The sequence below is a fragment of the Globicephala melas genome, chromosome 1 (genome assembly GCF_963455315.2).
Source record: "Globicephala melas chromosome 1, mGloMel1.2, whole genome shotgun sequence".
NCBI lineage: Eukaryota > Metazoa > Chordata > Mammalia > Artiodactyla > Delphinidae > Globicephala > Globicephala melas.
In genome coordinates, this window is record NC_083314.1 from 27,654,356 (window position 1) to 27,679,855 (window position 25,500).

Sequence of the window (25,500 nt, forward strand, 5' to 3'; positions counted from 1 at the left end):
TTAGAGTGCATGTATCCTTTTTTTTTTTTTTTTTTTTGCGGCACGCGGGCCTCTCACTGTTCTGGCCTCTCCCGTTGCGGAGCACAGGCTCTGGACGCGCAGCCTCAGCAGCCATGGCTCACAGGCCTAGCCGCTCCGCGGCATGTGGGATCTTCCCAGACCGGGCCACGAACCTGTGTCCCCTGCATCAGCAGGCGGACTCTCAACCACTGCGCCACCAGGGAAGCCCCATGTATCCTTTTTAATTATGGTTTTCACTGGATACATGCCCAGGAGTGGGATTGGTGGATCATATGTAGCTCTATTTTTAGTTTTTTAATGAATCTCCATACTTTTCTCCATAGTGGCTGTATCAATTTACATTCCCACCAAGAGTATAGGAAGGTTCCCTTTTCTCCACACCCTCTCCAGCATTTATTATTTGAGATTTTTTGATGATGGTCTTTCTAACTGGTGCGAGCTGATACCTCACTGTAGTTTTGATTTGCATTTCTCTAATAATTAGTGATGCTGAGCATCTTTTCATGTGCCTCTTGGCCATCTGTATTTCTTCTTTGGAGAAATGTCTATTTAGATCTTCTCCCCATTTTGGGGTTGGGTTGTTTGTTTTTTTGATATTGAGCTGCAGAAGCTGTTTGTTTTTTGTAGATGAATCCCTTGTCGGTTGCTTCATTTGCAAACATTTTCTCCCATTCTGTGGGTTGTATTTTTGTTTTGTTTATGGTTTCCTTTGCTGTGCAAAAGCTTTTAAGTTTAGTCCCATTTGTTTATTTTTGTTTTTACTTCCATTACTCTAGGAGGTGGATCAGAAAAGATCTTGCTGTGATTTATGTCAGAGAGTGTTCTGCCTATGTTTTCCTCTAAGAGTTTTACAGTATCTGGTCCTACATTTAGATCTTTAATCCATTTTGAGTTTATTTTTGTGTACAGTGTTAGGCAGCATTTTAATTTCATTCTTTACAGGTAGCTGTCCAATCTTCCCAGCACCACTTATTGAAGAGACTGTCTTTTCTCCATTGTATATTCTTTCCTCCTTTGTCATAGATTAGGTGACCATGGGCATGTGGGTTTATCTCTAGACTTTCTATCCTTTTCCATTGATCTATATGTCTGTTTTTTTGTGCCAGTACCATACTGTTTTGATTACTGTAACTTTGTAGTATAGTCTGAAGTCAGGGAGTCTGATTTCTCCAGCTCTGTTTTTCTTTCTCAAGATTGCCTTGGCTATACGGGGTCTTTTGTGTTCCCATACAAATTGCAAAATTTTCTGTTCTGATTGTGAAAAATGCTATTGGTAATTTGATAGGGATTGCATTGAATCTGTAGATTACTTTGGGTAGTATAGTCATTTTGACAATATTGATTCTTCCAATCCAAGAACAAGGTATGGCTCTCCATCTGTTTGTGTCATCTTTGATTTCTTTCATCAGTATCTTATAGTTTTCTGAGTACAGGTCTTTTGCCTCCTTAGGTAGGTTTATTCTTAGGTATTTTATTCTTCTTGATGTGATGGTAAATGGGATTGTTCCCTTAATTTCTCTTTCTGATCTTTCATTGTTAGTGTATAGGAATGCAAGAGATTTCTGTGTATTTATTTTGTATCCTGAAAATTTACCAAATTCATTGATGAGCTCTAATAGTTTTCTAGTAGCATATTTAGCATTTTCTATGTATCATGTCATCTGCAAACAGTGACAGTTTTACTTCTTTTCCAATTTGAATTCCTTTTATCTCTTTTTCTTCTCTGATTGCCATGGCTTGGGCTTCCAAAACTATGTTGAATGAAAATGGCTAGGGTGGACATCCTTGTCTTCTTCCTGATCTTAGAGGAAATGCTTTCAGTTTTTCACTGTCGAGGATGATGTTTGCTGTGGGTTTGTCGTATATGGCCTTTATTATGTTGAAGTAGGTTCCCTCTATGCCTGCTATGCCCTCTGATAAAAACTTCTGGAGAGTTTTTTTCATAAATGGGTGTTGAATTTTGTCACAAGCTTTTTCTGCATCTATTGAGATAATCATATGGTTTTTATTCTTCAGTTTGTTAATGTGGTATATCACATTGATTGATTTGCAGATATTGAAAAATCCTTGCATCCCTGGGATAAATTCCACTTGATCATGGTGTATGATCCTTTTAATGTGTTGTTGGATTCAGTTTGCTAGTATTTTGTTGAGGATTTTTACATCTATATTTATCAATGATATTGGCCTGTAATTTTCTTTTTTTGTGATATCTTTGTCTGGTTTTGGTATCATGGTGATGGTGGCCTTGTAGAATGAACTTGGGAGTGTTCCTCCCTCTGCAATTTTTGGGAAGAGTTTGAGAAGGATAGGTGTTAACTCTTCTCTAAATGTTTGACAGAACTCACCTGTGAAGCCATCTGGACTTTTGTTTGTTGGAAGATTTTTAATCAGTTTCAATTTCAGTACACGTGATTGTTCTGTTCGTACATTCTATTTCTTCCTTGTTCAGTCTTGGAAGGTTATACCTTTCTAGGAATTTGTCCATTTCTTCCTGGTTGTCCATTTTATTGGCATATAGTTGCTTGTAGTAGTCTCTTATGATCCTTTGTATTTCTGTTGTGTCCATTGTAACGGATCCTTTTTCATTTCTAATTTTATTGATTTGAGTCCTCTCCCTTTTTTTCTTTATGAGTCTGGCTAAAGATTTAACAATTTTGTTTATCTTCTCAAAGAACCAACTTTTAGTTTCATCCATCTTTGCTATTGTTTTCTTCACCTCTATTTCATTTATTTCTGCTGTGATCTTTATGATTTTGTTTGTTTTTTGGTTTTGTTTGTTTTTCTATCTCTAGTTGCTTTAGGTGTAAGGTTAGGTTGTTTACTTGAGATTTTTCTTGTTTCCTGAGGTAAGATTGTATTGCTGTAAACTTCCCTCTTAAGACTGCTTTTGCTGCATCCCATAGGTTTTGGATTGTGGTGTTTTTATTGTCATTTGTCTCTAAGTATTTTTTTTGATTTCCTCTTTGATTTCTTCAGTGATCCTTTGGTTATTTAGTAACATATTGTTTAGTCTCCATGTGTTTGTGTTTTTAACAGTTTTTTTTCTGCAATTGATTTCTAATCTCATAGTCTGTAGCTTGAAAAGATGCTTGATATGATTTCAATTTTCTTAAATTTACATAGGCTTGATTTTTGGCCCAAGATGTGATCTATCCTAGAGAATGTTCCACATGTACTTGAGAAGAAAGTGTATTCCACTGCTTTCAGATGGAATGTCCTATAGATATCAGCTAAGTCTCTCTGGTCTAATGTGCCATTTAGGCTTGTGTTTCCTTATTAATTTTCTGTCTGGATGATCTGTCCATTGGTGTAAGTGGGGTGTTAAAATCCCCCACTATTATTGTGTTATTGTCAATTTCCCCTTTGATGGATGTTAGCATTTGGCTTATAAATTGAGGTGCTCCTACGTTTGGTGCATATAATTTACAATTTTTATACATTCTTGGATGGATCCCTTGATCATTATGTAGTGTCCTTCCTTATCTCTTACAACAGTCTTTATTTTAAAGTCTATTTTGTCTGATATGAGTATTGCTACTTCAGCTTTCTTTTATTTTCCATTTGCATGGAATATCTTTTTCCATCCCCTCACTTTCAGTCTGTATGTGTCCCTAGGTCTGAAGTGGGTCTCTGTAGACAGCATATCCATTCAGCCAGTCTATGTCTTTTGGATGGAGCATTTAATCCATTTGCATTTAAGGTAATTATCAATATGTATATTTCTACTGCCATTTTCTTAATTGTTTTGGATTTTATTTTTTCTTCCCTTACTTTTTTGTTGCCTTCTCTTGTGGTTTGATGATCATCCTTAGTGTTGTGTTTGGGTTGCTTTTTCTTTCTTGTTTGTGTATCTATTGTAGTTTTTGGGTTTGCTATTCCCATGAGGTTTTAATTTAGCAGTCTATATATGTACAAGGTTGTTTTAATTTGCTAGTCTCTTTCCCGCCTACGAAAGTCCCTTTAGCATTTGTTGTAAAACTGATTTCATGGTGCTGAATTCTCTTAGCTTTTGCTTGTCTGTAAAGCTTTGGTTTTCTCCATCGAATCTGAACGAGAGCCTTGCTGGGTAGAGTATTCTTGGTTGTAGGTTTTTCCCTTTCATCACTTGAAATATATCATGCCACTCTCTTTCTGGCCTGCAGAGTTTCTGCTGAAAAATCAGCTGATAATAATAATCAGGATTCCCTCATATGTTATTTGTTGCTTTTCCCTTGTTGCTTTTAACAGTTTTCCTTTGTCTTTAATTTTTGCCAGTTTGATTAATATGTGTCTTGGCATGTTCCTCCTTGGGTTCATCCAGTGTGGGATTCTCTGTGCTTCCTGGACTTAGTGAGTGCTTCCTTTCTCATGTTAGGGAAGTTTATGGCTAAAATATCTTCAATTATTTTCTCAGGCTCTTTCTCTTTCTCTTCTCCTTCTGGTACCCCTATAATGAGAATGTTGGTGTGCTTATTATTATCCCGGAGATCTCTGAGACTGTCCTCATTTCTTTTCATTCCTTTTTCTTTATTCTGTTCTGTGGCAGTGATTTCCACCACTATGTCTTCCACCTCACTTATTCATTCTTCTGCCTCAGTTATTCTGCTATTGATTCCTTCTACTGCATTTTTCATTTCAGTTATTGTATTGTTCATCTGTTTGTTTGTACTTTAAATCTTCTAGCTCCTTGTTAAACATTTCTTGTATCTTCTTGATCTATCCCTCCACTCTTTTTCAAAGATTTTGGATCATCTTTACTATCATTACTCTGAATTCTTTTTCAGGTAGATTGCCTATCTCCTCTTCATTTAGTTGTTCTTGTGGGTTTTTATCTTGTTCCTTCTTTTGTAACATATTTCTCTGTCATCTCATTTTGTCTAACTTTCTGTGTTTGTGGTGTCCTTTCCACAGGCTGCAGGATTGTAGTTCTCTTGCTTCTGGTGTCTGCTCCCTGGTGGGTGAGTTTGATCCAGGGGCTTGTGCAGCCTTCCTGGTGGAAGAGACTGGTGCCTGCCCTCTCATGGGTGCAGCTGGATCTTGTCCTTCTGATGGGCAGGGCCACATCAAGGGGTGTGTTTTGAGGTGGATGTGAGCTCAGTACAACTTTAGGCAGCCTGTCTTCTGATGGGTGGGGCTGTATTCCTATCTTGGTGGTTGTTTGGCCTGAGGTTTTCCGGCTTTGGAGCCACAGGTTGTTGGGTGGGGCTGGGTCTTGGTGCCAAAATATGGACCTCCAGAAGAGCTCACTGCAATCAATATTCCCTGGGGCTTCTGCTACCAGTGTTCTTGCCCTCGTGGGTGAGCGATAGTCGGATAGTCGACCTTCCCCTCCCCAGGACACCCTCTAAGACCTCTAGGTAGGTGTAGCCCAGGTTGCTACTGAGGTACTGCTTTGTGCTGGGTCCCAGTGCATGTGAGACCTTCTGTGTGCCATCCAAGGGTTTAGTCTCTGTTTCTCCCAGCCCTATGGAGTTCCTGCACTCAAGCCCTGCTGGCCCTCATGGCTAAATGGTCTGGGGGTTCTTCTACCCAATTCCAGACCCTCAGACTGTCTTGGAGGGCTATTTATGTGGAAATGTCCCTATGTAGCCTGCATGGGTTTAATAGTTTTTGGTGTGAGGGTTGTTTTTAGTATAGATGTTTGCCACCTCTTCCTCAGTGTATGCTGGCCATTATCCCCTTTACAGGAGGTGTGACTGATGTTGTGGTGAACAGAGCCAGCACTGGATATTGAGCAGGGCCTCCCCTTTGCTCTGTGGTTGTCACTGCCCTGTCAGACATGGGGTCTGCTCCCTAGTTGTTGGAGTAGAGGCCCTCAGATCTGTTTCTTAGCTGTGTTTCTGATCTGCGGTGTGAGGTAGGTAGGATTGGAGTACTCCCACTGGGAGGGAAGCCTCTGAGTATTCCTCCTCTGGACCTGTTCACCTGTGGCTGTGCTCTGTTATGTCACTTTTCACCTGTTGTGCGAGCTCTCTTACACTGTTGTTGGCACGGCTCTAGGCCCCACCTTAACTGTGGGTATGCCGGCAGTTGGCCCTGGTGTCTCTCAGACGTTGTTTTCACCAGGCCACCTGCATAGATCCACTTAAATCAGGTCCCAGGATTGTAGTAATCATGGATTGGACCCACTATGGGTGCTATGGGGGCAGCTCTGACTCTAGTCTGGCCCAAGCCCCATGTGTATGTGCCGACAAAATCTACAGCTGCTAAAGCTAGGCCCATCTTGGTTGCAGGAGCACTGGCTGTTCATTCAGATGTTCTGTAGGCACTGAGTTTACAAAGCCAGTCACAGCATTGTCAATTCATGGTTTGAACAGCTGTGTGGAGAGGTTTCAGCTTTTCTTTCTTAGTTGCATGGCCCCTAGGGCTCAGTTGTGGTTTCAGTCCCACCTCTGCTTGTGGGCCACCCATAGGGGTCTGCTGTCAAGGCTGCCCTGGAGCACAGGAGTCCACCCCGGCAAGCAGGGGTTGTGGCAGCAGCACGGTGGCTGGGGTCACAGGACCCCTGGCAGCAACAGGCATTAGGGGGAGCTGGTGGCCGCAGGCACAAGAGAGTCAGCCCCAGTGGGGGCTCTTCCTAATACCCAGCCACAGGCATGGGCAAGCCAGCCCTAGTGTTGATGAGGCATGTGGGGAAGCTGGCCCCGGTGGTGACAAGGCATGTGAGGGAACCAGCCATCGCGGGCACAAGAGACTTTGTGGTGGGGGGTCCTCCTAGCACCCAGCCACAGGCAGGAGAGAGCAGGCCCCAGAGGGGTCCCCCAGTGCCTGGCTGCCAGCGTGATAGAACCGGCCCTGGTGGGGGCCCCTCCTAATGCCTGGCCCCCTGCACAAGAGGCTAGCCCTGGCAGGGGCCCCTCCTTGTACCCGGCTGCTGGCTCAAGAGGGCTGGCCCCAGCAGGGGCCCTTCCTAGTGCCCAGGGAGGCAGGAGTGGCACATGGGGAGAGAGCCTGCAATGGCAGCTCTGCCCCTTACACATCACTTAACAATGGTGCTTTGCTTCTATGGTAGCCTGGGTTTCCTCCACAGGCATTCCTGGTTGCAATGTCCTCACTCCTGTCCCCTCAGGCTGTCTCCTTATAGCCAACAGCAGTCCTCTACCCAGGTTTGCTCTCCAAACACCACATTCCAGCACGCAGCCCCCATCCTCACCAGGGACACATCTAGGGCAGGGGCACACAAGACTGTGGCACGAACTATCTGTGTAGGTCTCACTCTGTCTTACCTGCCACAGAACAGTTGCTGCACTCTCTTCTGATAGCCCCAAAGCTCCCCTTCTGTCCCAACTGATCTCTCCACCAGTGAGGGGGCTTCTCCAGATGCAGGAACCTCTCCTCTCCTCAAGCTCCACCCCAGGGCTGTCGTTCACGTCCAGCTTCCTCTCCTCTTCTTTCCCCCTTCTTCTTTCTTTCATCTTACCAGGTTATGGGGGATCTTTCTTGTCCTTTTTGGTGTCCAAGGTCCTCTGCCAGTGTTCAGCCAGTGCTCTGTGAGACTTGTTCCATTTGTAGATGTATTCTTTTTTTTTTGTGGTACGTGGGCCTCTCACTGCTGTGGCCTCTCCCATTGTGGAGCACAGGCTCCGGACGCGCAGGCTCAGTGGCCATGGCTCACGGGCCCAGCCGCTCCGCGGCATGTGGGATCTTCCCAGACCAGGGCACGAACCCATGTCCCCTGCGTTGGCAGGCGGACTCTCAACCACTGAGCCACCAGGGAAGCCCTGTAGATGTATTCTTGATGCATCTGTGGGGAGAGATGAACTCCATATCCTCCTACTCCTCCACCGTCTTGACCTCCTTTGATACTGAGTCTTCTTAACCATTAACCTGAATATCTCTCTATTTATTAGTTCTTCTTTAATTTTATTCATCAGAGTTTTATAGTTTTCCACATCTAGATCTTGTACATAATTTGTTAGATTTATACCAAAACTTTTCATTTTAGGGGGGCTAATGTAAACGGTATTGTGTTTTTAATTTCAAATTCCACTTGTTCATTGCTGGTATATAGGAAAGCAAATAACTTTCAGATATTAACCTTGTACCTTGCAACTTGCCATAATTGCTTTTTAGTTCCAAGAATTTTTCATCAATTCTTTCAGATTTTCTACATAGATGATCATGTCATCTTGCAATCAAGAAAGGTTTTTTTTCCTCTTCCCTCCCAGTCTTTATACCTTTTATTTCCTTTTCTTGTCTTATTGCATTACTTCCAGTATGATGTTGAAAAGGATGGGTAAAAGGGAATAATCTTGACTTACACCTGATCAATGGGGAAAGCTTTGAGTTTCTCACCATTAAGTATAATGTTAGCTGTAGGGTTTCTTTTTTAAGATATTCTTTATCAAGTTGAGAAAGTTTCCCTCTATTTCTAGTTTACTGAGAGTTTTTTAAAATCATGAATGTGTTTGGATTTTGTCAAAAGCTTTTTCTGCATCTATTAATGTGATCATGCGATTTTTCTTTTTTAGCTTATTGATGTGATAGATTACATTTAATTTTCAAATAATGAACCAGACTTGCATACTTAGAATAAATCCTACTTGACTGTGGTGTGTAATTCTTTTTAAATGCTGTTGGATTCTATTTGCCAATATTTTGTTTTTTCGAGCACTTCTCAGAAAATAATGAACAGTCCTCCAAAATTTAATGTTGAATTAGATAAAAATCAATATTTTACTTCTTATTTTTAACCCTAGTTTTCAAGGAATAAAATTTCTATTAGAAAAATACAGCTTACAGATTTGTTAAAGATCATTGTGAGGCAGTTTATAAAAGAATTACCAGTTCTAAATTAATAATTAGTTTGTTACATTTCAGTCAGCAGCTTCATGTCATCATTCAATGTTTTTTTAAATTATTTATTTATTAATTATTATTATCTTTTTTTTTTTTTCTTTTGGCTGTGTTGGGTCTTCGTTGCTGTTCGTGGGCTTTCCTCTAGTTGCAGTGAGCCAGGGCTACTCTTCATTGCTGTGCATGGGCTTCTCTTGTTGTGGAGCACAGGTTCTAGGCACACGGGCTTCAGTAGTTGTGGTACACGGGCTCAGTGCTCATGGGCTCTAGAGTGCAGGCTCAGTAGTTGTGGCACACGGGCTTAGTTGCTCCACAGCATGTGGGATCTTCCCAGACCAGGGATCGAACCCGTGTCTCCTGCATTGACAGGCGGATTCTTAACCACTGTCACTAGGGAAGTCCCCATTCAATGGTTTTTATGTATATAATTTAAACAATACACTACCATAAGAAATTTTTAAAAAATGTGAAAGTGTATAACCAAAAAAACAACCAGGATTTCTGGGGGTTGGTGACATAATACTAAATCACATGAGAACACATGAGTGCGTTCAGCCCATTTCCACTAGCTCGAGGGCTTGCTCCCTCTGTATACACTGTGGAGTTCTCACGCAGTTCTACTTTCTACGGAGAAATATATGAATCAATACTTATTTTAAAATATAACTAGAAAGAAATACCATTGCTATCTTTAGCCTGAATTCCCTGGTCTGCCTTTGTGGACACCAGGGGTTCCAAACTACCAGCTGGAAAATGTAACTTTCCTGACTTTATAACTTTAATAATCTTGACAATCAGAATTTAATAAGTTCACATCTACTACAACTCAAAAAATTCTCTTTTCCAAAATGCCCCTCCCAATACGTCTACCCACCACCAGTTGGTTGGTCTGTCTCTTGCTTTCTCTTGCTTCCCTCTTTTCTGTGCACCCAAATCTTATGAAAAAGTGGTTTAAATTTGCTATTTCAATTTTTCAACTCACACTGTTTTCAATCCATATTATATGATTTCTGTACCCACTCTTCCAGTACAAATATTTTTGTTAACATAACCAGTGCTGTCCATGTCACTAAGTCCAATGGATACTTTTCAGTCTTATTTAGTCACTCAGCAGCATCTGGTAGATCACCTCCTCTTTCCTGAAGTATTTCCATCTGTTGGCAGGCATGATAACAAGCCTTTTCAGTTTCTACTTATTTCTCAGGTTACCTTACCTTTAAAACTTTTGATGTTCTTTAGGATTCAGTAAGCCCATCTTCCTTCTCACTTTATTTCTCTAGGTGACCTCATTTACTCCCAAGGTTTCTAATATTCTCTATAAGCCAGTGGGGATTTCTATCTCCAGCCCAGTCCTCACTCCTGAGCTTAGTCCCTTGTGTCTCCATGCTTATTCAACATACCCATTTGTACAATGCTCTTGAACATTAAATTCAACAGGGTCGAAACCTAACACTTGATCTTATCCCAAACCCAGGCCATCTCGACCACAAACCTTCTTATTTTGTGTATTTTCTATTCTCACTAAGTACTACCACTATGTACGTATTGCTCATGTCAGAAATATGGATATGCACTATTCTCTACCCAACATAGCCAATCAGTCATTAAGTCCTGTTGATTTCACCTCCTATATATTTCACCAATCTGTTTACTTCTAGCATCATTATTATCAGTTCAATCTAAGCCATCATCATCACTTGACTAACTGCTCTACTAGCTCCCTAACTGGTCTTGTGTAAACACCATGGCTCTGCTCCAATCCATTATCTACTCTGGAGCTGGAATGCTATTTTTAAAATGCAAATTTGATCACATAATTCTCCTTTGTTTTTTTAAAAATCTTTTAATATCTTCCTTTTAGTAAAAGGATAAAGTGAAAGGTCTACAATAAAAACTTAAAGCCCTTGTCTTTATCCGGCCCTCACCTGCCTCTCCAACCTCACCACATGCTATTTTTTCCATTATTCTTTATGTTAAACACAGTTTCTTTCCTTCTTTAAAAGTCCTATCTCAGGACCTTCAATTTACAGTTTTCTTTTCTCTAGAAGAGGAGCTGGCAAACTTTTTTAGGAGAGGGCGAGATAGTAAATATTTTAGGCTTTGTGAGCCAATAGGCCAGTCTTTGACTCACCTACTCATTGTAGGGTGAAAGGAGCCACAGATAACATGTAAACAAATGAGCATGACTATGTTCTTGAGCCATACAAAGTGGGCTTGGGCTGGGGTACAATTTGCGAGCTCCTGCCCTAGGACTAATAATCCCTATATTGCCACTCACAGATTCATTTCAAGTGTCATTTTTTTCATTGAAACTTCTTCTGATCAGGGTAAGTCACCTTATTAAATGTGCTTATATCACAAAGTATATTTCGTTTTCATATAACTAATCATTACTGCAATTAATTAGATATCTGTGAAATTTTCTTGTCAATATCTATCTTCCCTATAAGGCTGTAAACTCCATTAGACTAGGAATTATATTTACTTTGCTATTTTATTCCCAGCATGTGGCGGAGAACATGACACATGGTAGCAATCAATAAATATTTGTTGAATGAATGAATTTACTATCATTCATATGAATGAATGAATGATTAATTTACTATCTGACCTTCAGTTGGCAACTTTATCTTTCTGAGCCTTAGTTTTCCACCTGGAAAGGAAGATGATAATAACAACTACTTCCCAGGTTTGTTTCAGGTAAGGAAACATGTGTGAGGTGAATTTTGTGAACTCTAAAACAATATACAGATCTAAGAAAAGAAATATTAGAAAGATGAGTTGGTTGCATAGTACAGGAGCAAATTATAGCCCAAGGTCCAAATCTTTTCACTCATTTTGTTGGGCTTCTAGCTAAGAATGGTTTTTGTCTTTTTAAAGGGCTGTAAAGAAAAACAAAACAAAGACTACGTGACAGAGACTACTCATGGCCCAGGAAGCCTAAAATATTTTACTCTCTGGTCCTTTACAGAAATAGTTTGCTGATCTCTGGCTTAGAAAATAAATGAATGATTAATTCTTTATAAATATACTCATATTTTAATATTTTGGTGTCATTTTCTGACTACCTTTCTTCTCTTCAATAGAGAAAGTGATCAAATTTATAAACGTTCCTCCTGCCCCTGCCGAGGGACTCTATGTTTACTTTAAATTAAAAAATAATGATAAAGGGAGTATTTAAATATTTTCTTTTCCCCTCAGTTATATGAACAATTGATTTTGAAACAGAGTAGGCCTGGGGTGTCTGGGGATGGGATAGAAACGGGGAGATGGATGCCAAGAAAACTACCTCCACTGGAAGGTTAACTGCTGTTATGTATGTGATTGCTGAGATTTTTTTTCCTCGGTAATTCATCACTATATAGAAATTAGGAGTGACACATTTATAGTAAATATAAGGGACTGTGTTTTTCACACACAAAAAAATACTGCACAAAAAAGGAAAGAAATTTGGAATCAAAAAATCATGATTCAAGTTTGAACTCTACCAACTTACTCAATATGGCACTTTGAGCAAATACATTAGTATCTCTCAGCTTGAGCTTCTCCATCTAGAAAAAGAGAGTAAATATTGATTCCATTTAGTAGGTGGCTATTATGAGCCAGGTGCTTTACATATATTATATTTGATCTTTATACCAAAGTGCAAAGTGGCTATTGTTAGCTCCAATATATAGATGAAGAAACTGATGCTCAGAGAGGTTAAGTAACTTGCTCAAAGTACACCACTAGAAAGAACCAAAGGGTCTGGAGTCAAATTCTGACTCTAGCAATATATTTAACCTTCTTAGGCCTTACATGTTGTATCTTACAAAAATACATACAAAACCTAATTTCTAGAAGAGAAGTTTTGAAATTCCTGCATGTTACATTACCAGCTTGCACCTTAAAGGTAGATGGTTTTCCTACAGTGTTCTATATTAAATCTACTTCTGTGTCTTTAGAGAACAGTAAAGAGGGAATGTGCTCTCCTCTCTGTGTATTATAAGAACAACCTAAATTGAGAAAGCATAAATATATAGAAATATTAGATTTTAAGCATGTTCCTTGAGTACCATAGTAACCATGAATTCTATTTATTCCACAGCAATTCCCATTCTGTTTTTGAACCAAACACATTCAATATGTGGCACATCAGTTGATTATTAAGTCTTTATTACCTTTGCTTCATTATCTCATGTAGTCTCCCATGCTGGACACACTGTTCCTCCAATTCATCATTTCTTCTCTGTAACTTTTCCAGTTTGTCACATGTATACCTTTTTTCTTGACTGAGCTGAGCTATTTCAGATCTAGAGAGGTGTAAACACAGAAGTGACTGATGTTAAAGGTTCTTATTACCAGAGCATGTTTTTATTGTATAATCTTATCACTTTCTTGAACTCTGTACTTAAACATAACAGTGTCAATAAAAATTATTTTATGTAAAATAAAATATTTCAGAAATTACAGAATGTCTAGTAGAAGGATATACACACTGCAGGAACTCAACTGGTAGACAGAAAAAGGAATAACAACTTCAACAGAGAGAGTTTTTTCAAGGAACAAGACAAAAATGATAATAATCAAATCCCGTTTTTAAAAAGACAGCTATTAATTTACCAAATATTTAGTAAGTATCTATTACAGGCCAGCTACCATGCTGTTACAGGAACAACCCCAGGCCTAATTTCTGACAGAGAGTTGTTTCTTTTAATTAACATAGCTAATTTAATGGTACATGATTAAAATCATATAGTTTTAAAAAATGGTGAGGCTTCCCTGGTGGCGCAGTGTTTGAGAGTCCGCCTGCTGATGCAGGGGACACAGGTTCGTGCCCCGGTCCGGGAAGATCCCACATGCCATGGAGCGGCTAGGCCTGTGAGCGGAATGGCCTGCGCGTCCAGGGCCTGTGCTCCGCAATGGGAGAGGCTACAACAGTGAGAGGCCCGCGCACTGCAAAAAAAAAAAAAAAAATGGTTCTCTGCCCCCTGACTCCACCTCCAGCTTGTCAATGTAATTACTAATATTTCAGTTTGTAGTTAAATCAGTATCAGTTTTATGTCATAACAACTACATAAATATTGGTCCTTGTTGTTTAAGGAGTATATTATGGTTACACATGCATTTGTGTACATTTATTTTCCCTAAACAAGTGGGCTTTAGTGTAGAATGATTGAGTGGCAAGCCATCTTTTCTGATGGGACATTCCCAATATTATCAGCATCCGTAATTCTTTCCCCCGTGGCCATTCTGTTTCTCAAAAGAAGGATTCTCCATTTTCCTGCTTGTTGTGTACAACCCTAACCATCAGTGGTCTAGGAGCTGGTTGGAAATAGAGGGGTGGTGTACTCACTTTTCAGAATGTAGACTTTTAATTAATTCCTCTATTCTAATTTCAGTGCAGCTATTTTCACCAGTGCCTGCTGGTTTAATCTCTTCAGAGGGGAAGCTCCTAGTTTTATGGGTGGAGGAGGGATAGTCACCTGGCTGCATGGGGTGGGGGTAGAACTGTCAACTTTGGCTTCAGTCCTATATTCCACTCCTGCCTTCTAAGTCTTTCTGGGATCCTGAGAGTAGATCAGCTTGCTTCACATACAAGTATCCCTGTCTGCAGACATTTAAGACTCACCTTCCTCCATTTGCTAAGTGAGGTACCATTCCCCCAATTTTCTTTCTGTTTTCACATTATTTCATTTGGGATTACAGCTATCTATCTACTTTGGTGATGATTGGTGTTTGTCAGGAAATAACATTACTTCTTCAGTGTCTTGGATGGCCATTTCAAGGCTCAAAATTTGAAGCTAAGAGAGACATCTGTCCAAGAAAAATTGTACTTTGTCCTTGATTTAATTAAACATTACTCCTTACTCCACCATCTCCTCATACTCCACTGCCTCATAGGTTAGAACTGAAAGCTTAGAAGTCGTGCACATTAAAATATAAGTAGTTAACAACTGGTTCGTTTCTTGAAGTTTATGTGAGATGCTTGATGTAAAATTATTTCCCTCCAAAGAAAGGATTCCTCCATTAGGTGACATAGACTTTTTTTTTTTTTTTTTCTGGAAAAGATTTGGATTTGCTAAGGGAATTTATCCCAAGGACCAAGCTGCTTCACATGGCATGAAGCGATCGCTCGCTTTTAGTTCACCTCATTCCTCATTTTGTTTTCACCTTGGTTCAAGTTTCACCTCGAAGAAAGCTTGCTCTGATTAATACCTGCAGTTCTCAGTATGCCAGCACATTTTTTGAAACTACCTCTAGCTTTTATGCATACATTAGCTTATAATTTATTCCTGTGAATTGTGCTCTGTGCCTCATCCTTCTTGCTAGATTACAGATTACACACAAGGGCATGGATTATCTCATTTTCAAGCTCAGATTAAGCACTCAATCTATATTTACTTCTTCTAATAAGAATTTACTTATATTTGAAATAGTCTAAATAAGTAAATAATGACTATGTCTATCCTTTCAAAATCACATACAATATAAAAGAATTTAGGAGCAGTTATATGAAATTTTTAATTTAGTATTCTTCCACGATTAGTATTTCCTATCACAATATGCACTATGCACTAAAATTCCAAAAGGCCCAAAAATATCCTTAAACTGCATTAGAAAAAAATGCATAAGAATATTTATCTGTTCTCAGGTACTTTCCCAGAAAAACAAGTCACTTTTGAAAAGTCACGAAGGAAACATAGATTTTACAATATAAGAATATAAAGCTTTTACATACAACAAAATCATGTTTTTATGAGCATGTTCCTTGTAGAAACAATCTTGCTCTGCAACCCAATATATGAAAACTTAACCCAGAAATGTATCAACAGATGATTAGTTACATTACTTTAAAAAAGAAATATCAAGATGCTATTCTGATAATATGGTTATTTATTGGTGTTATATATTGACCTAAAAATATGACATATTGGTAAAAAAGGAAAATATTAAAAATCAGCATAAGGTAATTTTATTTTATAAAATAAAAAATATTTTGACATGTATTCCACATATTAATATTGATTATCTCTTGGTGTCCAGATTAGAAATATAAAATATTTTTTTTTCCTTTTCTGTATTTTCTGAATTTTTACAATGGACATGTATTGTAATATTTAAAACAAAAAATAAAGTCACCTTGATTTTGAAAAAATTCTTAAGAAATAAAAAGAACTGGGAACAAATTTTTCGAAATTAAAAAAAGGGAACGTAAAAAATGAGACAAATGAATATTAGAAGCATTATATAATAAACTGCTATCCCCACTCTTCATCAAAATTCCAATTAAAAAAGTACAAGGGATATGAAAAATACAGAGGAAGAAACATAAATGATCAATAAACATTTATAAAACATTCAATTTCCCTATTATTCAAAGAAATGCCTAATAAAACATTTACTGTACGCCTACACTACACTAGGTAGTGGAATTCATCCTTTACATTATAATCTCAATTAATTCTACAAGGTAAGTGTTTATTCCCTTTTCTCTGGGAGGTAAATATGAGGTTTAATAATTCGCCTAAGGTCACCTAAATGGTGATTACCCAAGCCCAGACACAAACATTGGTCTGTCCAACTCTAAAGGGGTTGTCCCACCCACTGTGCAACATGGCCCCTCAACTCCTTTTTTGAAAAACCTCTCACTTCTTTTGTCACAAACTGCTATGTGCACATATATACTGAGCAGAATTTAGTGCAGTACTTGAGCAAAGTCATACACATTAACAGCCTTAACAGGGTTCACAGTCTTTGGACCAGCAATCCCCTTTTAGACATCTCAACTAAGAAAATCATGAAAAAATTCAGATTTATGTATAAAATTATTATTATATTATTCATTACATTTTAAAAGAGTTTAAAATTCTGATGAATTATTATTCATACAAATGATTCAACTAAAATTATGTTTCCTGAGTATTTACTGATGTAGAAAAGTGTTCATCAGATAATATTAAGTAAAAAAAGTAGGATGTAAAACTATATATATATATATACACACACACACACACACACATATGTATATCACTCACAATATAAATGTATGGTAACATACACATTTACCTACACATGGAAAATGACTGAAAGTAAACATGTCAAAAGTTAAACATAGTTAGCTGGATGGTAATTTTACAGGAAATTTTTTTCTTTAATTCTTCTTTGCATTTATAACCAAATGCCCTATATTGAGGATATCTTATATACAGAATTTCAAAAATATAAATGTTAATTGTAAAGTACATATTATTATCAAGTACTTTATTGCTACAGTACTTTTCTGCTTTGCATATTTTATGTGTATGCTTTTCTTTGTTTACAATAGTAATTTGCCTACCAACTTCCAATGTTCAATAAAAATTTGGTATATGTACATGGACATCATCTTTTATCTGTCTAGAGTCCATGATATATTGAAAGAACTAGCAGTTTACAAAGTTCAAAGAGTAAACTTACGAGCTTCTATGTTAGCTTGAGATTACATTTGTGGCATGATTATCCTAGTGTCATATAAAAAGAAAATTGATTCTAATCCATTTTCATAGAAAATTTAGGTAATTTCTGCCTTTACAGAAGCATGAACTTCTCACTGCATTTTTATATACCAGTTATACTGTAATTACATTTTCATGAAGTATAATATTTTACTACAATAATTAGGATTACAGTGATAATTGCTTTTTAAGGAAAAACATGACCCCTTAATTTTTTACTCTTTTAGAGTCTCATTCAACTTTCGGTAATAATTAGCAGAGGACAATATCAGTTTCTTCTTGTAGAATATAATTTTTGTAGCATCCCAAACTAACATCATCTGAACATGCCAGGGAAAAAAAAATAGTTCAACCGGGTATGTGTTCTTTACTTCAATTAAACTCACACAGTTGGATACCTACTGTTGCCAAAACAGTAATATAATTTATACATTATAGTCCACACAGTAAAACTACACTAAAAGTCATTTAACAATATTTATAACACCATAAAATACAGTGTTAAAATATATGAACTGCAATATGTACCAAAATTATAAAATTTGTTTCTCATCATTAGTGATTAAAGCTAGGATCATTGCTCTAGCCTCAATACCCACAACCCTGGTGACAGATTAGAATTCAAATCTTAATGATCAATTTACAATTAACAAGATAGAAGCGAAACAAATTAAACCAACCATTATATATAACGAGACCCAATGGACTCCCATTGTTCCTCTTAATTACAAAACGCAAATCACAAATATACAATGGGTAGTGTTAGACATCAATCCACGAACCTAGCAACCCAGAAAGTGACAATGATAGAAAAGAAAGAGAAGCAAAACCATGCAGACCCCCAGTTCTATGCTCTATATCCTTTTCTTTTCACTGGGGCAGAAGTGTTGAGAGGTGAAAACCTAGCACATGCTGGATCTCCATTCTGCAGCTGGCAGAGGCTCCCTTCCTAGCCGGTGCCCAACCTCTCTGAGCTCTTCCCAGGCCACGTTTTAGATTGCACTGCAAACTGCACTGCAAACATTTTACTGCTGATTCATCTAAGTGCCTGGGGACAGGGAACACCTCCTTCACTTTGATAAAAAAAATTCACAGTTGCACCAAAGATATTTAAATATCTCCATTTACCACCTTCAGAAACAACCCTACCACTGTAATAAGCTCTCAGAGTCCTGGGGAATAAAGACAAAAGGGAGCTGAAGTTTATGTGAGTTTCATCTAAAATCAGACAGAATGTCTGCCTAGTGCCAATTAAAAGCAAAATGGAATTACTTGTCTGATGCTCAAAAACAAGCTACATAAAATGCATGGAATTGGCAGTTCACTTTTAGTTTTAAAATGGGATGTGCCACTCACAAACCCTGGGGTTACAGACACCACCCAAGCAGTGTGGAAGGCATACTGTGCGGAAGTACCGGCTCTTCACTGTGGAGGGCTTGCAGACAGCAGAAGCAATAGGCACAGCCATAATGCGACTTACATCTACTTGGGGAGAAACACATATAACAGGACACACACACACGGAGGAGCCATTTCTAAACACTTTCATAAAGCAGCCTAGCATGAGGATGGGATAGAGAGTAAGAGTGTCTGGGAATGGTGCTCCCAGATTGTCAGCTTTCCCAGTGATTCTTCAGGGGCTCTAGTCAGAGGACTAGATCTGTGAGTTAAAAAAAAAAAAAAAAAAAAAAAATCGTATTTTAAATGGTATGAATCCATTTATTTAGTATGGGATTTTGAATAACATGAAACTCTTAGACAAAAAAAAAATGTTTAAGTTGTTAGTCAACAGGAAATAAATACACTTACTTTCAGGAAAAATTTTACTGCAGTACTCTGAGGAAAACCTGGATTAAAATTACCATATGGCCTAAATAATTATTTTGGAGACTGTGCTTTCACAATGACAACAGTATAGAAAGCTTAGAAAACTTCAGGATTTCCTCACTTCAAAGCACAGGGGGAATTATTTATCCTAAAAGTTTAGTAGAGGGTATGTAGAGGCTCACTCCTGGAGGGCTTCTACAAGGCTTAATAAATGCATAGCTTTACTTTAAAAGAAACACTCTGAGCCCTTCAAGTTTTATAGGTGTTTTCAAAGCAAAGGTAATATCAAAATGGAGTGTCTTTCATGTAGGAAGCCAGAGTGAAATGAGAAATTAAGAGTAAACAAACGAACAACCCCCCCCCCACCAAATCACAATTTATCCTATTTATAATGCTAATTTCTTGTGAGACACACAAAATGTACATTTTGTAAATTTCAGGGGCACTTAAAAGTTTTAACAGTAATAAGTTACAACTTATCTAGTCTTTATTATTTGCTAGGTTTTAGTTTCAGATCCACTTATAAAGTTACAGTAGATGCCTATTTTAACCCTTCAGACTTACAAGACAAGGTACCAGAGCAGGAGCTGAAACACAACCACATCCACATTTTCCTGATCCTGCATTGCCTTCAGAAAGGTTTTCCACTGTGGTATAGACTTTATGTCTGTCAGAGAATTATGGCACTCAGACTCTGGCCAAGACATTAGTAGCTAGGTGAAGTGATATCCTAATTGCCAGTCAAGACCCTTAAAATGATACCATCAATGACAGCAATAGCACCTACTGTATACTTCTATGGGTCAAGCATGGTGTTAGGTGCTATGTATATGTGTGTACCTATATACATCTCTCTAAATTTCTAATTCCCACCATAATCCTGCAACATAGTTTTTAAAAGGTTTTTACAGATGGAGAAGCTGAGGTTTGGAGAAATTAAGCGATGTATGCAAGGTTATGAAGCTAAGTGGCAGAGCAAGATTCAAACCTTGTTCCTTCTGAATTCCAAAGTGTTTTTTACTGCACACTGCCTGTCATCAACAAAGGAATAGTCTGGAATCAGAGTCAGATCAGGATACAAGGGGTAGTAGCACCATGCTCGTTTGTTTCATTCATTCATTCAGTAAATATGTATCAGGTGCCAGCTGTGTATCAGACATAAAGGAACACATTCAATTTACAAAGTAGCAGTCAGGAGCTAGAATCAGAAGTGAGAGGAGTTGAAGAGAAGAGAGGCTGAGGTTCAAGTTCACTAGACTAGTACAGGGTAAATTGACAGACCTAGAGCAGGGGAAAGAAGGCCTCAGGGCACATGGCACAGGTTAACCCAGGCTCACAGGTTAACCCTCACATGCCAAGTATGCTTACCGCTCCATGGAAATATAAAGATTAATTTTTCTTTCCTAAACTTTCCCGTTGTAACTACTTTGGCCTGGATTTTCTTTAGTAGTAGATATAAAATAATTATACTTATTGTAAGGAAGATCATAGGCTTTGGAACCAGAAATGTCTAAGTTAGAATTCTAGTGCTCCTACTTACTAGCTATTTAAACACTCTGAGTATTGGTTTCCTCCTCTGTAAAAGAAGATAACAATTCATGTCTCAAGCTGTTGTGAGAATTAAATAATATATAACAAGCATATAGCTTCTCTTTCTCTTTTATACACTTCCATTTCCTCAATTATGTCTCCTTAGACAGCAAGATAATTAATCAATAATCAACCCCAAAGCAATCTTAAGATAACACAATCTTTTAAGACCCAATTCAAAATAATTTTTGCTTAAGTTATTAATCTAGTTTGTTTATATCTATGTGAGGTAAATCAAATATTTCTAGTTAGGAATACCTCCTGTTGATATATTATGAGGGTCTCTTCCACGGCAAAATTATTTGGGTTTCCTTGTCAAATTTCCTGAAAATACTGGTTATTTTGGTACCCTAAGCCTTTTCCCATCCCAAACAAGATACTTAATTAGTATTCGCTAAGAAGGTACATGTTCAGAGCACATTCTGGGTGGTTATAGGAGCTTCTGCCTTCCTGTGAGCAGAAAGAATTGGATTCATAAGCCCCCTGATTTTCAAAAAAATTCAGGGATGGGGATTCCATAAGGTAAGCCAGCTTATTGATGCAGGAACCCAAGATAGGGCTCAGAGTGATCAGACATGCTCTGACCCTCCTAGAAATTCTTTCTGAATAATAAACCTAAGTCAATAGTTGGTTTGCTGAGCCCTATTGCTTGTTCTTTGATGATCTAAGTGAGTTTCAGAAAAGTATGCAAGAGAAGATACACAGATTATTTTCCCATTAGGTTATACTGTAATGCGACATTTTATACCTAGTTAAATGAATGATTTCTTTTGAGTTCAAATCAAAGTGATTCTGTTCAACATCATTCATTTACAAGAGGAAACCACAGTTCAAGCAGGTCAAATAAATTTGTCCAAGATTACACAGCTACTGTCAGAGCTAAGACGAGAACTCAGGCTTCTTAGAATTTAGAATATAAGTAATTCATTTATTGAGATAATATGATTAGAAAATGTACAGAAAAAAATTCATTAAGAACCCAATCAGTGGATTTATAAAAGAGCATGTACCTACAAAATCAATGATGGCTATTTTATTAAAATAAAACAATTTTAGGAGAAAGAAAAGATGGTTTTGGTTTATTTCAAAGTATCATCTACTTTTATACATTCATATTTTATCCATTATCATTTGCCTTAAAGACAGCTTTTATGTGTTCATGGAGAACTATGATAATAGACTAAAATATGTTAGCTGTGTTAAAATATGACTTTAGAACTGCTTGATTTATCTGCATCCTTTATTAAAAGGATGCCATCTTGACCTTTGTGCTCTGAAATTTCATAGTTTTCAATTCTGAACATTAAAAAAGTCAAATTATAGTATGGATACCTAATTATGAAAAAACATCAAGGTATCTGTATGGATAATTAAGAAAATTCTCATAGAGAGAAAATGTTTTTTACAGGAAATATGTCAATACATATCTAATTTTGACATTAGACTATAAAATAGTGGAAATACTGTCCTTTAAGAAAAAAATTACAGTATTCATATAAACAGTGCTCTGAAAGTATTGTATTATATTACCCACCTGCTTTTCTGAGAGATTTGTTCCAGTTTCTTGGCTAATGTGCAGCACTCTTCCTTTAACTTTGTCAGAAATGAATTCTGGGAGGTCAGCAATGAATACTGTTCATTTTCTAGAAATAACAATAACCCCCCCCCCCAGCAACATAAGATGTTTATGGTTGTAGCTCTGCAGTGCTTCCACATGTATAGTGGTAAAAGTGCTAAGACAACCACACTTTTCCTATAAGACGCTAGATCACTTTTATGGTCCTAGGTCAAAGGAATGCTCATCTGGCAAGACACTAAATCTTGTGAGATATTTATTTCCCTAATAATTACACAACAGAAACATTTCTGATCATATCAGCTTTGTGTAATTTTTAACATGTTAATAAATTGTCAAATACCTCAGGTGGAGTCATAGATGCTTATATCTTTGTAATATGCAATATATTTTTATTTTGATAATTCTACTATAAACAGTGTCAAATTTATCACAACCAGATAATTCAAAACTAAAATAATTGAGGAACTCCTTCTACACTGTAATTCATGCTTTATGTTTCATATCTGCTCACATATTTCACTACTCCCATCTTGCATATACTTCTCTAATCATAAAAGAAAAATACATAACTTTCCTTATTTTATTGGAAATAAATAATTTTCCCCATCTATTTAGTGTGAGCTTCAACGAAGATCTGATCAAAGAAACTGAAGAGAGTATGTATTTTTGTGCAAAACAAAAGGAAGTATTCTCATGGTGGTTCAGTTAATACTCTTATCTAGCACTCAGAGATACTGCCCAAGACTCCTTGATCACTGGCATCCTATTGGTAGTGGAGGCAAACAATAATTCATCCTGTAATCTTCTCCTTTTGTTTTTAGTGGAAAAACAACTACCAAGCCCGGAGAATTTTCATTTCTTCTGGCCAAACACTGTGAGAAGAAAATCTCTACTGAAAGTGATGGAGTGAATTATGTGGATCAATATGACATTTGCCTCTTTATTAGCAAACAGATTATTTAATGAATTTTACATTAGCAATTTTTCACTTACAGGATAAGCAACCATTTATTACCATGTCATCAAATATAGTATACATCAAATCACATGAAAATTATCTTTAGGTGAAAAGTTTAACAGGCCCTTTCTTTTCAGTTTTAGACAATGACTGACAAAAAAGCATATAGCATACAAAGCAAAATAAATCAAGGCACTAAAAATTAATCAACATTTTTCTGGAAGAAACAGGATCAATTAAACTTTTGTTTTAATAGTACAATCAGCTTGGTGTATGTGGTGTGGAATTATAATGACTGACACTGTCTTGTTTTGACTAACACTGTCTGTGAACACACAACTCAAAAGTGAAAGGAACTACATAATGCTCCGACTGAACAAATCAAACTGCCTATTTTCAAAGTGCATTTTACTTTCAAATTAAAGGTAAAGAGTTACTGGCCAACTCAGTCTGCAGAATAGTGCCAATGTGATGAAAGATGGCAATTTTTAGCCAAGCTGCCAGCTGTGGTCAATGCCTTGTATTAGTGAATTTTAACAGCAGTTGTGAGAACTTGAAGAATGCAAAGGATTAAACATCACTCTAGACTGGGTTGGGGGAGGTGGGGAAATCATACAAATGCTAAAAATGTTCGAAGCTGCAAAGATTAAATAAAGGAACATATCAATTTGGAGCCACTGAATTACATCCAGCTGCGACAGTGAATTAAGAACCGATTAATGGCTAAAGCTTTTCTCCAGTTTGGATGCTGAAGCAAACTCATTAGGCTTTTAGAGTAGCTATAATGTGTGTACTGTGGGAACTGTTCAATGCTATTCAGGAGGCTCTAACTGTAAGCTCAGAGCATTTCCCGCAGAGCTTCTGATGCTATTTTCTTTATATAACATGTGTGCCTGAAAACCCAGCCAAAAACAAGCCCTTTGTTTTTCTACTTTGTTGTGGTCTCTCTCAGCTTTACGTTTCTTGAACACAGGTAAATAAACTCATAATCCAGATGGTGCAACAGATGTGAGAGCAGCACTCTGAAATCAACAGACAGTGGGCAATACTTTCCATTTTCTCTTTTAAACGCTAACTAATATGTAATTCGGAATCTCCGGTGTAGTTAGCATCTGCTCCCTTCGGCCAGCCAAAGGTTACAGGTGTTCCTGATGTCATTTCACAGTAAGGCGTGGGCCTGGCTTGTGAGCAAGTGCCCAGGCTCTAATCTTTCCCTACCACCTACCAGTTTTGTCATGCTGGGCCTCCATTTGCTGTATCTTCTGTGTCAGCTCCTGCTCTCTTTGCTGGGCCTGAAGGGCTTGGGCCTTTGCATCGTTGCTAAAGCTCTGCTGAATGCTATCTTTTTCCAGCCTACAAGGCAGAGAGGAGACAGACAGAAATTTAAACTACAGATGCACTAATCCCCATCATTTCCCCTACAGACCACAGAGAGCTGATACGTAGTAAATTGTTAAGCATAAGTAGACAACAGTCTTTCTACAGACTCCCCCTTACTTTAGGCAGAAACTCCAAAGGACCTTTCATACAATGTTAAATACTTGCCATAAATCTAAATTGACTAAAGTAAGCAACTTTAAAAATCAAAAAATCATGACAGCTGAATAATGCTATTTTGTAACTTTAAAACACAAACACCGTTCTCTATAATATTCTCAATGTTACGTACCGCCAATTAATCTTTTTTTTTTTTTTTTTTTTTTTTTTTGCGGTACACGGTCCTCTCACTATTGTGGCCTCTCCCGTTGCGGAGCACAGGCTCCGGAGGCGCAGGCTCAGCAGCCATGGCTCACGAGCCCAGCCGCTCCGCGGCATGTGGGATCTTCCCGGACCGGGGCACAAACCCGTGTCCCCTGCATCGGCAGGCGGACTCTCAACCACTGCGCCACCAGGGAAGCCCATCTTTTTTCTTTTGAATGGTCAATATTTCCTAAAGATCCTGAAGTTACAGGAAGAGCATGACTCAATACACCCAAAACTTAAATTCTTGAAACTAAGTTTTGTAGATCACCTCTGCTTTTCCTCCCAAGCTTAAAACGGAATCTCAAATATAATGTAGGAGATTTTATCTGGAGGCAAGTAAATGATTCTGCAGTACCACATGCATGTTTTCATTAAATATTTTCACACATTAGGCCATGTAATGTGGATATAAATATGAAAATAAAAAACTTCTCCCAGCACTTCATAATAAGATCCCTTTTGGGTCACACTGAAGGAAACTGCAGGATGAGGAGCTTCTGTAGTCAAAGACGATGTATCTCACCCCA

At 37.9% G+C, this 25,500-nt stretch overlaps 1 protein-coding gene across 5 annotated transcripts in view; it reads right to left on the minus strand.

Annotated features, from left to right (window-relative positions):
* SDCCAG8 (SHH signaling and ciliogenesis regulator SDCCAG8) overlaps positions 1–25,500 on the minus strand; it is a 261,720-nt gene that overhangs the window by 71,670 nt on the left and 164,550 nt on the right. For 4 of the 5 annotated variants that reach the window (XM_030868562.2, XM_030868561.2, XM_060306969.2 and 1 more), the window contains 3 exons: positions 24,456–24,583; positions 22,228–22,336; positions 12,960–13,091 (listed from right to left, as the gene is read on the minus strand). In XM_030868562.2, coding sequence (XP_030724422.2) covers positions 12,960–13,091; positions 22,228–22,336; positions 24,456–24,583 — 369 coding nt within the window. The remainder of the gene's footprint in view (positions 1–12,959; positions 13,092–22,227; positions 22,337–24,455; positions 24,584–25,500) is intronic. The other variant, XR_009565641.1, reaches the window with a different exon arrangement.